General features: G+C 40.7%; 1 protein-coding gene across 6 annotated transcripts in view; it reads left to right on the top strand.

The window, feature by feature from the left end:
- RERE (arginine-glutamic acid dipeptide repeats) overlaps window positions 1–13,842 on the top strand; it is a 432,591-nt gene that overhangs the window by 205,901 nt on the left and 212,848 nt on the right. For 5 of the 6 annotated variants that reach the window (XM_082612291.1, XM_082612295.1, XM_082612297.1 and 2 more), the window contains one exon: window positions 7,766–7,891. The exons of the other annotated variant lie outside the window; for it this stretch is intronic. In XM_082612291.1, coding sequence (XP_082468417.1) covers window positions 7,766–7,891 — 126 coding nt within the window. The remainder of the gene's footprint in view (window positions 1–7,765; window positions 7,892–13,842) is intronic. 6 annotated transcript variants of the gene reach the window in all.

The following is a 13,842-nucleotide window of genomic DNA, read 5'->3' as shown; positions in this document are numbered from 1 at the left end:
ACCACCGCGCCACCAGGGAAGCCCTCCTTAGTGGTTTTTTTTTTTTAATGCATTCTAAACGACTCCAAATGTCCCATTAGTAAAAAAAAGTTGCGTGCCATTTCTTTTTCTTTGTTCAAAAATTATCACGTAAGTACTAACATGCTCTTTGCTACTTTAAAAGAAAGTAAAATGGGCCATCTACTGCTAAGATTTCTTTATTCTTGGTAGGCTGCCCTTACCTTCTAGTTTTACAAGGTGGCCTTGCGGTTTAATCTTGTAAATCACATGCTTTCTGCCCAGAGTTTGTGTCAACGTGAGGCTTTACCATTTTGCAGGGTCTTTGCTGTTTATCGTCTGTTGCCTTCCAAGGGTGGCGTTTACAGCTGCTGCACTGGCCTCTGCAGGTCTGGGCGTGGCCTCGTGTCCGGAAGACTTTTCTTTTGCTACCGGTGCTGCTACCGCTCTTTCCCTGCTCGTTGCCTTTGTGTGTGATGTTTACCAGATATAACGCCGCTGCACCATGGAAAAGATATACAGCTGTGAAATAAAACTGCAGAGACTTTCCTTTTACCTATTAGAGCCTGAGCCCCTTGAGTACAAGTTTTCCACGTTAGCAGGTGCCTTCGTGTTTGAATGGCGTCCCTTAGGAAATGCTGATTACAATGTGATAGTTGCTGTTGGGGCAGAGGCTCCTGCTGAGCTACAGTAATTGCTCAGGGTATTAACGGCAATAAAAGCTGAAACTTCCGTCATCAAGATTGGTCTAGTACAGCACATTAAAGCTGTCTGCAGAAACAGCGTGGGAAGTGGGGTGCTATAGGTTTAGATACCTTTTTCTAAGTCACATATTGCTATGTCAGATGTTTTTGTTTGAGTTCTGTATTCAGCATGTATTTGCAGTTTTTGTGTAAGAATAACAGGGATGTTGAAGAAATATTTGCTCCTGGAAGGAATATGTTTATTGTCTGGATACCCACTTTCTTTCCTTGTTTCTCAATACTACTTATAAAAAGATAACGTAATAGATAAGAATAATCATAGACGTCTTTCCCTTCAGCTTAACCTAGAAGGGGAAAAGATGAACAAAAGGAAATGTTCTTTGTTTCTTTGCAAGATTTCAAAAAGAAGAAATTGGAGTTGGTTTTGCCCACAGCAAATACCATGCATGGCAAGCGGAACAGTGGAAAACAGAAACCCAATAGCTTTGACATGTTGTTGATTAATTATGTATTTTACCTTTTTATGGTTTGAGGTTTAACTGAGAGATGTATTTCTTGGTTTATACCATAAATTAGAATCAGTCCTTTTAGCATGGTGAGTTTTGAGAACAAGATGTGTTTTGGGACTGTCAGAGGCACTGGGTGAACAGGAAGGGCAGGAAGCTGGGAGAAGCAGAGGGTTGGAGCAGCTGTGCAGAGAGAGAGAGAGGGAGAGAGAGGGGGGGGGAGGGAGGGAGAGGGAGAGGGAGGGAGGGAGGGAGAGAGAGGGAGGGAGGGAGAGAGAGGGAGAGAGGGAAAGAGAGAGGGAGGGGGGAGAGAGGGAGAGAGAGGGAGAGAGGGAAAGAGAGAGGGAGAGAGGGAAAGAGAGAGGGAGAGAGGGGGCGGAGAGAGAGAGGGAGAGAGAGGGAGAGAGGGAGAGAGAGAGAGAGAGAGAGAGGGAGGGGGGGAGAGAGCGAGAGAGCGAGCACGAGGGGAGTCCTGCTGTATTGGTGCTTCTTCCCGTTGGATTCTTAGATTCTCCTTATTGTCTCTTCTGAGTAAGGGGCTCTTTTCTTGGGCCAGCTTGAGCAGATCTCTAGTAACCATAACTGAAAGAGCCTGCGATCACATCTGCATGTGCTGTGCTCCCATAGCTTTTCTAGGTCACTGTGTTTGCTTTGAGGGTTTTGTTCCCGAATGAGTCACTGTCACCACGGAGCAGTATATCCCAGAGTGCAGTTAGGAGCGTCTTGGGTTATCACCAGTGCCTTCGACAGGCATTTGTTAAAAGCCTACGGTGTGTTCTTTGTTGAGCGCAGCACCATGAGGGGGACTGAAGAATGTAAGGTATAGTTCCTTCCCTCAGTGATCTTAGGTTGTGATTGGACAGACAGTGGCTGTGGTGTTACTGGATGTCAGCCCTCTTTGGGGAACACTGAGTAGGACTGATGTGGAGGAAGCCATTCACGTAATGTCCTAAGAGAAAGGTTCCTTACTTTTACTAAAAAACAGTAAGATTCCATTTTTATAGAAGTCCAGGCCTTAGCATAATAGAATTAATTTGCTATCTAGAAATAATCATGGCTTCTGAGAATGCTTAACAAGGAGATTATTGAGATTAGTGGTTTCCATTCAGCATAACACCAAGGATCCTTGTTCCTTGTCTGGCTCTAATAGTGGTGCTTCGTACCTAATTCTTCATTCACAGATAAGTAGTTGAAGCCATTCCTCTAATACTCTGCATGGGAATTCTGTGTGGATTCCTAATGAATTTCTATCGTTTGTTAAATAGAAAAAATATGATGTTTGTTTCCTTGAGTTATATAATTATCAATTCTTTAGCTGTTACATGAAATGAATTTTCAGGTCGGATAGGCAATTATTACAAATATTATTTTGAGCAGATACCATTGATTCGTTTTTGCTCCTATTTGGCCTATTAAAATGTAATTGTCTTTAAAATTAAACCTGAGATTCCTTAGAGTTGGGGATATGTCTTTGGTGATGTTAGGCTATTTCCAGTTGACCTTTTAGGGCTCAGTGTGTTGTCACTGCCCTGCATGGATGCATGTGGTCTTGTGTCGTTTCTGTCCCTAACAGCATACATTCTCGGTGCTGACTTTGAACGTGGAGTAGTGGAGGGCACCTGCCACTTGTTACCTTGGTGAAGGCACATCTCCATTGCTGCTGTGAGTGGGGGGCCGAGCTCGTTAAGGTGCAGCGCCGTGTACACCTCTTCGTTTCACAGTCGAATGTGAGCAGCTGGGGGAGGAACATTTGGAGTTTCCTTCCAGTTCCTGGTCTGTACCTGTAACCCTACGCAAAGGCTGGTTACCCCAGTGCAGCAATCAGGGGCTTCAGCTTAGGTTCCACTTACCGTTGAAATTGCCTTCTCTCCACCAAATTGAGTTTCTCAGAAGTGTATTAAAAGCAAGAAGCTGCTTTTCCTTCTTTAAAATGAAAACTTACTGAGAATAAGTAACCATACCTTCTCGTTTTTTGTGTTAGAGACCTTTACATAGATAATGCTGGGAGATAAGGGAGGTTTCGTTAACATGCACTCTTGTGTACATATGTATGTACACACAATGAGTTAATTAGCATTTATGTATTATACACCACAGTTATTTAATCCCAGCTTGGTTGATGTGACCACTCAGCACAGAATGTATGGTGTATGGGCATTCAGGAAATGGGCATTTTAATGTTAGGTCAGCCTTGTATTGAAAACTTCTTGGGGTGGGGGGCAGGAAATCTGCATTAATTTGAACATGGCTAATTCAGAATTTTAGATGTGATTCTGGGACTGAGTTGGGGGATGGTAGAGTGCATGGGTTGGGAGCTGGAATTTGACATCAGCTGGTCTGTTCCATCAGTTGCTATCTTCCATGACCTTGGGCAAGACACTAAATCCTCCTAACCTTGCTGTACTTACCTATGAAGTTGGGATATAAAGCACCTACCTTGAAGCTGGGTTGTTTTTAGATTAACAGATCAAGCCTACAAAGTGGATAGTGCAGTGCCTGGGCCATGGGATGATCGTGACGTTGACATTTAGTTGGCGCTCTAGGTTTAAGCTTTGTAAAGGCAGTTACCACCACGTCTGTTTTATTCATTGATGTATAAATACATTGCCCATATAAGATCCATACTAAATATTTACTGAGTATTGAATGAAGTTACATTTCAGTGGAAAAAATTGACTGGATAAAGTTTTCAAAAATCTTTAGTAGTAGTTTGATACAGTCCATGCATTAACTACAAATTAACCTTCTGTTTATTAAACAGGCCAAAGAGATCTGCTTCTTTACCTTTAGTTAGCCTGCAATGTGTAGTATTTTATATATTTAAATAATAAAATTCTAAAAATACGTTCAACCTCAGTTTTAATTTTCTTCAGGAAGTTTATGTAAGTGTAGCCAAAGTCATAACATTCTTTAGGCATTATTCTGTTTTGAATTTTCTATGTCACTGACTTTTAGCAAAGATAAACGAGGGCTTAGTCTATATGTAAACATCCCAGAGAAGGCCAGCTGATATGAAAAATGCCATAGGATGTGATGATTTGTTTCTGTGTGAAACAGTAGCTGTTTTCTCTTTTGGTTTTTTATAGTCCCTCACATTAGGCCTGCAGAATTGAGTCTATTTGTAGTTTCTTTTTCTCTTTACCCTCTTTGTTCATTCCCTGTAAAAAGGTCAGTACCACTTGGTTACAGCTTTGTGACTTGAGTGTAGTGTTGGATAATGAAGTGAAGACTTTGAAGTTTGTTATCAAGTGTTTTCAGTTTATAGAGTGAGGAGGTACATCTTACTTAGTGGAAAGTACAGCAGAGACAGTTCTTTAAAGAGTTGTTCCTTTTTGTTAGTTTAATTGTCCTCACCTGTCAGGAGTGGGTGCATCGGTGGGACGGTGCTCTTATACAGTGATTTCTAGGTCAAGAAAAAGTTGGAAAAAAGAAGGAAATTTTGCATTTGCAACAACATGAATGGACTTGGAGGGTACTTTGCTAAGTGAAGTAAGTCAGACAGAGAAAGACAAGCACTGTGTGATATCACTTCAGTGTGGAATCTAAAAAATACAACAAACTAGTGACTATAATTAAAAAAAAGAAACAGACTTACAGATATAGAGAACAAATTAGTGTATCAGTGGGGAGAGGGAAGAGAGGAGGGGCAAGATAGGGGTAGGGGATTAAGAGGTACAAACTATTATGTGTAACATAAGGTACAAGGATATATTGTACAACACGGAATATACCGAATATTCTATAGTAACTGGAAATGGACTATAATCTTTAAAAACTGTGAATCACTATATTGTATACCTGTATCTTATATAATATTGTACGTTGTATATACTTCAATTTAAAAAAAAAAGTAAAAAAAGAAAGGGAAAAGGTTTGAATTACTGACTTGGTGCTAGAGTATTCTTCTAAAGGCCACGCCTTCCCCTACCCCCACCTTCTTTGTTTAAAATAAAGGTCGTGGTTGCTTAGTTGCCATCAGTAAGCATTGTGATAAACTATAATGGGGTATCGAGCTTCCTCCATGCTGTGTTTGGAGTAACCCACCAATAATACATATATGTGCAAGGATTAAATGTCCTTTTCATGTTGGAATTTGAAGTTTATAATTTTAAGAGTGGAATGCTGTCGCTTAGCCCCGAGTTTGATGGGCATAGTCAGATGCCGCGTTGTTGGGTATCTGCTGTGCCTGCCCCCCACCTCCACCCCAGTTATAGGACAATCATGTTGAAAGTTATTTTGAATCACCACAGCCTCTTCGCACGATACGAGTGTCAATTTGTAAGTGGAAGGAAGTGGTGACACAAGTGAAAATCAAAGCGAGGCTTTGGGAATAAGTAATCTCAGAACATCTCATTGGTTCCATTTCCTTAGCTTCTCAGTGGTCTGTTTTCAGTCATGACTGACAGTCATCGTTGGCCACATGGTATTTAAAGTTTTAATGGTTCACGATTACTGTGAAGTTGGGTAATTCATTTTCTCCTAATTTATTTGGATTTTAGGACTCTAAGAAATCACTTAAAAAGTTTAATTATATTTACTTCCATAAACTGTTTATCTAAAAATGTTATTTTAATAGTAAACCTGTTCTCTATATGCAAAAATTTTTCAATGCAGAAAACTCTAGGTATTCTGATATATTTAAAAAAGGAACTTAAGAAAGTTTGAGACAATCTGATATTTGCAGAGAGCTACTGTGCAAGAATACTGGTAAAATCTTGTCATTCCAACTCTCTTTCTTAGAACTGGAAATTTGTAATTTGTGTATATGTGATCGTTTGTGTTAAGGACCAACTCAAAATTATAGAAGAACAAATCCATTAGAAGAAACGAAAGAAAATTAGGGCAACTGAGATACTGTCAGCGTTTTCTGACTCATAAGTAAGAATAATGAAATGCTTTGAAATGATGCCTCTTTTCATGTTTAAAATGTTTTAATAATTACTTGAACTTTTGCACATTAAGTAATGCCAACATGCTTAGAAATGCTTCGCCAAGTGTCTTTCTGTTTAAAACCCTTGATTTGAATGAATAAGGATTTGAGTGGTCTGATTAACTCCTAGTGCAAGAGATTAACCACAGGTTCATTTTTATTTGATGCTTATATTAAAAGATCTTGAGTATACTGTACATTCCAGTGCACAGTTGAATCTTTGATTAGAAGTTTGCAGCGCTGGTATGGGGAGGTGGGAGGTGTGTGGTGGAGAAGGCTATGGCTACTAACACTTGCTGTCCATGCAGGTCACGTATATTTACTGTCCATGGGGGCAGTGGGAGTGAGAGACTGGCCGCACAGAAAGCATATATGGTGTGGGAGCCTGGGATGCTCTAGAGGGTCGTCTGTAGAGAAAGAAAAGAACAGAAAAGAAAAGCATCATGATAAAGACATGCCCAAGATTAGCTCTTTTTCTTGGGATTTATCTTTTTTGTTTGTTTTCAGAGAGACATAAAAAGAAAATAAGTAGTTGATGGAGCATATTAAAATCTTGGACCACAGGAAGCTGTTAGAGAATGATTCTTAGCTTTTCGAAATGAATTATATGTATCAGGACTCCCTAAAAATGATTTAATATGAAAAGTTTGCTTATCTGTAATTTAAAAACCATCTTAAGAACAGAAATTCACATAAGTATTTGGATTTTATGGGGTTTTTAGTTCATTAAAAACAACATGAAATTGGATTGGTTAGGTCTTTGGAAATGTTACGTACTCCCTAGAGTTTTTGAAAAGGGACATATTCAGACTATGATCTGAAGTATCTTTTTTGATACTTATCAGGACTGTGCTGGCTTTCAGAAGGTGCTCTTTAATCTTTTGCTGGTTTTAAATGTTTTAAAAGTTTCTTTTAAAAAAAAAGACATACGGTACATACCAAACTGATTTTGCCCCTAAAAGAAATAATGTCTTTCTTGAACTTTATGCTCCAGTCTGCTCATTACATTTACCTTGTGAGTAAATTAAAGCTTGTTTGAATGGTGTCTTCTTTTCCCTCTGGTGTTAAGCCTTTGTATTTTACCTTATCTTTAGCTTTACAAAATTAAACTAGGACTTTGAGAAAATGGTAGGATCTTTCTTTGAGGCCCCCTGCCCCCAGTACCTTGAGCATTTCCTTCTAAAGTACATGTCCTATGCCTCTGGCATCTCTCCTTAGAAACTCTTCTGAAAGCTCAGTTTGTCCACTGGTGGTTTATTGTATAGTCGTGTTTATCTGACACCATTGCATTTTTGTTTTTATTATAAGCAAAGCATGCCACTGTCACGGTGCTTTGACACTGTGTCACATCTTAACTTGGTTATTTTGAGGGGCACACACCATACCGCTTTATGACAGGCCCACACTGAGAGTGTGGAGCCAGAGGGTCGTATGTTCACGCTGGAGAAAGGAAGCAGCTCTGACTGATGAGCGGAGTTTAACTTTAGTGGCAGAACAGATTCGCTGAGACTTCAGAGGCCACCTGCTAAAGGATTTGTGCAGCTGCCTGCTTGTGTGCTGAGTGCCCCTAGTAACCAGGGTATGAGAGGACATTGGGCCTGTTAACTTAAAACTTTTTTCTCTTTTAGGTCCACAACTCCCAGGCCTGTTGCAGATCTCCACCTCCTGCTTTGTGCGACCCCCCAGCATGCTCTCTGCCGGTGGCAGCACAGCCGCCACAGCATCTTTCTGAAGCCGGGAGAGGGCCTGTAGGGGTAAGGAGAATCCCGTTTTTAAAAGCTATCAATATTTTATATCCCACAGGGTATAAAATAGGCATATCACCTCCCTCCCCAGAGCCCCTTTAAAAATGTGCTGTATCGTATGTGTTCTTAAAGGAGTAACAAGTACACGCACAGAGGAAGCAAAATACGGGACTTGCCTTACCCCTCTAGGACAGTGCCAGAAGCCGGGGGGCTTGGTGGTGGAGGGGTGTTGGCACCAGCAGAGAGCATGCTGGGCCGCTGCAAGGAGCAGGAGCTGGCAATCAGCAGCGAGTATGGACGTTGGCGACTGAAATAGGGGAAAAGGGGGTAAGTCTGAGTCCGCGTGCGGACTGCGCCTTTCCCCAGGATCACCGGGACTTGTGGCCCGTGAGTCTAAACTGTTCGGGCTGCTGCCCTCTCGGGTGACCTTCGGTAGAGTATGGCTCAGAGGTAGCTGGGCTTTTCTGCAGGGCCGGATACAGAATAAACGTTCTGAAAGGCTTGGGTTGGGGGGGGGTAGATGGAGTGCTCTCAGCTGTACCCCGGCACATCCTCTGTTACCTGGTGACGATGTGTGGCGTTCTGAGAGGTGAAGCAGGATGCAGTGTCTTCAGCGCTTTGTCCCCTGGAGCACAGGGCCTGGTGTTAGTGATCCACGAGGGTTACTTTGGTGCCGTGTGCCTCACCTTTTCTGGAAGCTCGGTGTACACACCTGTCTTCATTTTCCTTCCTTCCTGAGGATTTAATGCTAAAGTTTTCTGAAGGACAGGTGTTCATTGTTCTGATTGACCGCTGTTAGTCACTGAAGAAGGTTAAGACCTGTCTTTCCCTCGTTTTACCTGATCTGACCCTGGGGCTCAAACTCATGCTTGAATAGGAAATAACACAAGAGAATAGCCATCGTACATGCATGCACAGATCCAGATACTGGCAATATGCAACGACTTGTTCACTTGCCGTGAAGCATATTAGTATCTTGAGACTAGGAAAAGAGAGTGCTCCCAATGGCCTGTAGCAGCACTTGGGAAAGTTTTGGGAAGGTAGCTATGTACTGAGGAGCCGGGTGTGTTTTTGGTACACCAGTAACACGTGGGCAGGCAGAGTGGAGGAGCTCGCCAGGTGTACGTGTCGGCGTGTCCCTATAAGCAACGTAGGCAGTGAGCCTGGTGAAGCTGGGAGTTGTGAGAAGATGCCGCAGGACGTCAAAGAAGAGCACAGGTTAGTGGGTCCTGGGAGGCAGAGGTGGAGATACAAAATGGGGCCGGATCATTGAGGGTCTGAAAGGTTAGACAAGGTGATATTTTATGTACTAGGCCGAAGAGAGCCTTTGCAGGCTTTTTTATTCCAGGCAGGCCGATCTGCAGATCACTGCTTAAGAAGAGTCATTGGGTAGAGTGTAGAGTGGGGAAAGACTGTAAAAGTTCCAATTAGGTGGCTAGGACTGTCATCCATGCATAAGATGAAGAGGACCAAGACAATGGAGATGGGACATTAATAATTGTAATAAAATCAGGAATAATTGTCACAACATTTTCATGTTTAGATAGTTGCCACTGTAATTTATCAAGAATTAGACCAGAGAAAAAGGTTCACATTATGGAAGCCTTGGAAGTCTTGATGTAATAGCCATTCACAATGGAAGATAAAACCCAATGTAGTGGATAAAAATCTAATTTTAATCCCTGGAGAGATATTGACATCTTAAGGGACAAATTAGCAGAGTCCCAGCTTGACTGCATACTTCAAAAGCTTCAGCCTTTACCAGTTACCATCGTGTGTGTGTGTGTGTGTGTGTGTGTGTGTGTGTGTGTGAGAGAGAGAGAGAGAGAGAGAGAAATGGCTTTTATCTTTCAGGCCAATATTATCTTTATTCTCTAATCAGTGTCAATGTCATTGTTAGACTGTTTCATTTACTGCAATACCCACTAACCAGGATTTGCTGAATGGATTTAAAATTTTGCCCATAATTGATATGTAGTAAACTTTTTATATTAGCATTAGTGATGACGAGTATTTATTTTTTTTAGCAGTAAAAATATTGTGTCCACTAGGGATTTAAATAAGTTCATGATGGGTGGTATACTCAGATACCATCATATGTAGGTTGGAGAAGATTCTGTAGTACGATGATAAATCTTCTTTCAGTCAGGATGCTGCTGCATAAAGCTAACGTATTGATTGTTCTTTAACAACGCTTCATGCTGCCAAAGTCATTTGAGCTGGGTCTGAATTGGATCCAGTTGGCAAAGCTCCCCTCCATGTGTGGAGCTCTCATAAATCCTGCAGGCACACACATCTAATGCAGTGTAATGAGAGAGCTACTGGGAGAAAAAATTGATTACAGGGTTGCAGACAATATCGTTAACGTTTCCTGCCGTGATACACCAGATGTCTTCCCTAATAGACTGTTTTTGTTAATTTCGTTTTTATAGGATAGCATTGACTGCATCATAATTCAACTTTCTTTGCATATTCAGGTACATGTGATCTCTGTATACAGATGATGGCATCGACTCATAAGATTTAAGTTTATTAATTGTTTATCTGTTCATTTTAAAAGTATTTGTGCTAGAAGGGCAACATTTTTACTTGTTCCCGAGAATCTGTTAGCTTCGATGTCTTCTAGCAAAAATGACTGATTTACTGGTAGTTGGTGGGAGGGAGGTGAGAAGGCAAAGAAAACATTGCCCAGATCCTCCCCAGACTGGACAGAGATCATCCCGCACCGCCAGCTATTCCCAGTATCAGGGGGTTTAATTGGCGTGACAGAGGCTCTGTCCAGAGCAGAGAAGGTGCAGCCATTTAAAGGGGATTTAAAATGCACATTCATTTCCACTGTCATGAATGTGGCTCTGCGGGCTGGAATGCTTGTTGGGTGCACCCATCCTCTCCTCAGTAAAAAATCAGTACTCCTCACTTGGGTATTTAGTTATTTAGCATTTTTATTTTTCAGTCGTATCTTTTTGTGTGTTTAAGACCTCTGTGGAGTGGCTAACATATATAAATAAGACAACATTGCAGTAGTGGGTCGAGCTATTTTATTTAAGTCATTAAAAAAATGTTCATAGCAGCTTTATTCACGATAGAAAAATACTGGAAAGAGCCCAAATGTTCTTTGGTGAATGATTGAACCAAGTCATTATTTTTTTAACGACTGGTTTTGTTTTTGGGGTATTATCCTTTAGAGAACATTTTTTTCTCTCGATGAGTTCCTGTGTAACATAGGATGCGTTAATCAACCTTTCTAACCCTTAGTTTTCTCACCTCTAAAATGGGCACACCACTACTGTTTACCTCAAAGGGTTGTTACAAAGGTGAATAAAGTAATTCATTAGATTGCTTAGTGTGATGCAGGCATATAATAAACATTCCTTAAGCATTATCTCTTATCACAGTGGGTTTTGTTGTTTAAATAATTAAACAACGGGTACAGTTAATCAGGTTTAAATTAATCAGGTTTAAATAATTTATTAGTTTTCTGGACATTCTTAATCTGAAGCCCATAGGCCCCTAGGTGGTCTCCTTGAGTTTAAGAGCAGCGCCTATGAACTTTCTGAAATCTCTTGCAAAGTCTTATACGTACGTGCAATTTCCTGGAGAGAATATATACTTTTCAACCATGGATGATAATCAGTAGATTCCTAAAATGTTGAAAAAAATTTAAAAATTAAGTTTAAAAACTGCTATTCTCTAAAGCCTCTTGAGGTGGGTCACTTAAAACCTCAAATCAGGAAAGTAACTGTTAAAATTATATAAATATTTAAAATTTTTCTTTAATTGAGGCTATTTTCCAAGTAAAGGCTATAATTAAAACCCTGATAAAACAAACACACACCCCTCAAATCAGCTAGCTGTTAAGGAAGTAAACTAACGTGGAACATTTACTTTGTGCCTAGGCACACTGCTACTCTTTTCACGTAGCTTAACCCGTTTGATCTCCACAACAATCTGTGATATTTATTTCATTTTGTACGTGAGAAAACTTGAGGTTTGTGTTCATATGAAATCTTGCCTTTGTATAAAAATCTGGCAGGACTGAGGTTTAACTCAGGAACTCACCTGGCCGTGTGTAATCTTGGTTGTGCCCCTGGCTGACTTTGCACTGCCTGGGTGACCCCTGTCTCGATGCCCCTTTGCCTTCACTTTACTAAGTGAGTTCCTCAGCTGACGTGCTTGCTGCTCATTCACTTTGGAGAGTAGAAGGCTTCTGCCACTGAGGGTTTTACAGGCTGGCCTTTCCCCTGAATAGATGGACGGTGGTGTTAACAGCTCGGTGTGGGAACCCTGTGTAGTATTGGTGAGTTTTGTTTTCCTGTTAGCACTTGTGGTGGTCCTATCTTTACTGTTCTTTTGTTTAAAAAAATGTCTGACTTCAGACCCCAACGATGAGCTCCCTTTTCACTCAACAGCATCTGTGTACATTTGAAAAATGACCCTTGCCGCCTGTGTGTGTGTTAGTCCGCATTTGCTTCAGATAAAACTTCGTGCGTGTGAGAAATTGGGCTTTGCATCTCCCTTGGGATAAATCCAGTCCCCTGATCTAGACAGACCTACTTCACCAACACAGAGCAGGAAGCCGGGGTCCAGTGGCTCACCCCAAACCCCTGCTTCATGTGGCGCTGCTCAGGCCCAGGTCTCTTGGGTCTCTGGTTGGTGTTCTTCCCATTGCTCCTTGCTTCCTTCCTTGACTACTTGCGTGTTCTTAGAGCCAGCCCATGTGATAACACCATTTATGTCTTTAGAAGCTAAGAATACTTTGCCTAATAATCTAGTTTAAACTTTTTGACTGAGTCTCAAGCCACTGTTAAAACAGTACTATTTTTTGCTTACGTAAGGCATTTATCATTTTAAAGTATCATTTCTAACACTGGTACTTCTCATACTTGGGACTTTTGGTACCATTTAATAATTAAAAGCGAACATTTATTATAAAATGCTGTCTTAAAAGTTAAGTTAATTATATTTCTTATCTGCTTGGTGCTTATAAAGAACTGTCATCTTGTTGCCTCTGTAGCTCTACAGGAGGTTTTGAGGATATCCCGCTTTTTTCAGAGTTTACTGTAGCTTCCCCAACTGCCACTAAATATGCCAAAAATAACCATTGGCTTTTATCTGATTTTCAGAAGAATTGCCAATACAGGTGCTATATTAATTTAGGGATTAATCCATCTACCCTAAATGAAAGATAATTCATAGCTGTTGAATTTTAATGTAGCAAGTTTAAAAAATTCTTAAAACACCCAGTTGACCAGTATTAGTATTAGCGAGCATATAACCTGCTTCCAGGTGAATTCCTTTCCTTTGGAGAAGTTGTTCTCACAGGCTGCTCGCCCTCAGAAGCTAGATGTCGGCTAATTTGGATGTCAGCCACCTTCCATTATATTCATCTGCTCCGTTTTTTTTTTTTTTTTTTTTTTTTACAGAAGGGACATCAAGCCGCATTTTTCAGAATGTAGATTTGAATAACCTTATGATTTTAAAAAACGGCCTACTGTTTTAAGCAGTCTTTTTGTTACCATAGATCTGTATGAAGCCTAATGATTACGTTTAGGTTTTGTTGAGCTTTCCCTTCTTTCAGGGATAATGCATCACCCTTCATTACTTACAGGCACTGTTAGGCCCTTCCACTTTGCCTTTTTAGGGCTGTTTCGTACTGTTTGAAAAATACCTAAGCAAATCTGTGGAGTTCCCAGGCTTTACAAGTTCTCCAGAATCAGTTTTATTAATATAAATTGCCAAAGAAATTTCAGCACATGGAGGTGTAGAGCTTGCAGTTTTGTTTAGCTTAAACTTTGTGTGTTATACCTCCTTTTAGGACCTCATAGTATTTTTAGTGACAATATCTCTTATAACTATCAAGGCCTTCAGTTTTTCTAAGGGCCTGGGGTCAAGATTAAGTAATATACCTAAGGTTAATCGATCCTTTCCAGAGTCTAGAAATTGTTATGCCTAATGCCTGG

This window comes from Mesoplodon mirus (genome assembly GCF_964341445.2).
Source record: "Mesoplodon mirus genome assembly, chromosome: 3".
NCBI lineage: Eukaryota > Metazoa > Chordata > Mammalia > Artiodactyla > Ziphiidae > Mesoplodon > Mesoplodon mirus.
Note: the sequence above shows the minus strand (reverse complement) of the source record. Positions and strands in the feature narration are given on the sequence as shown.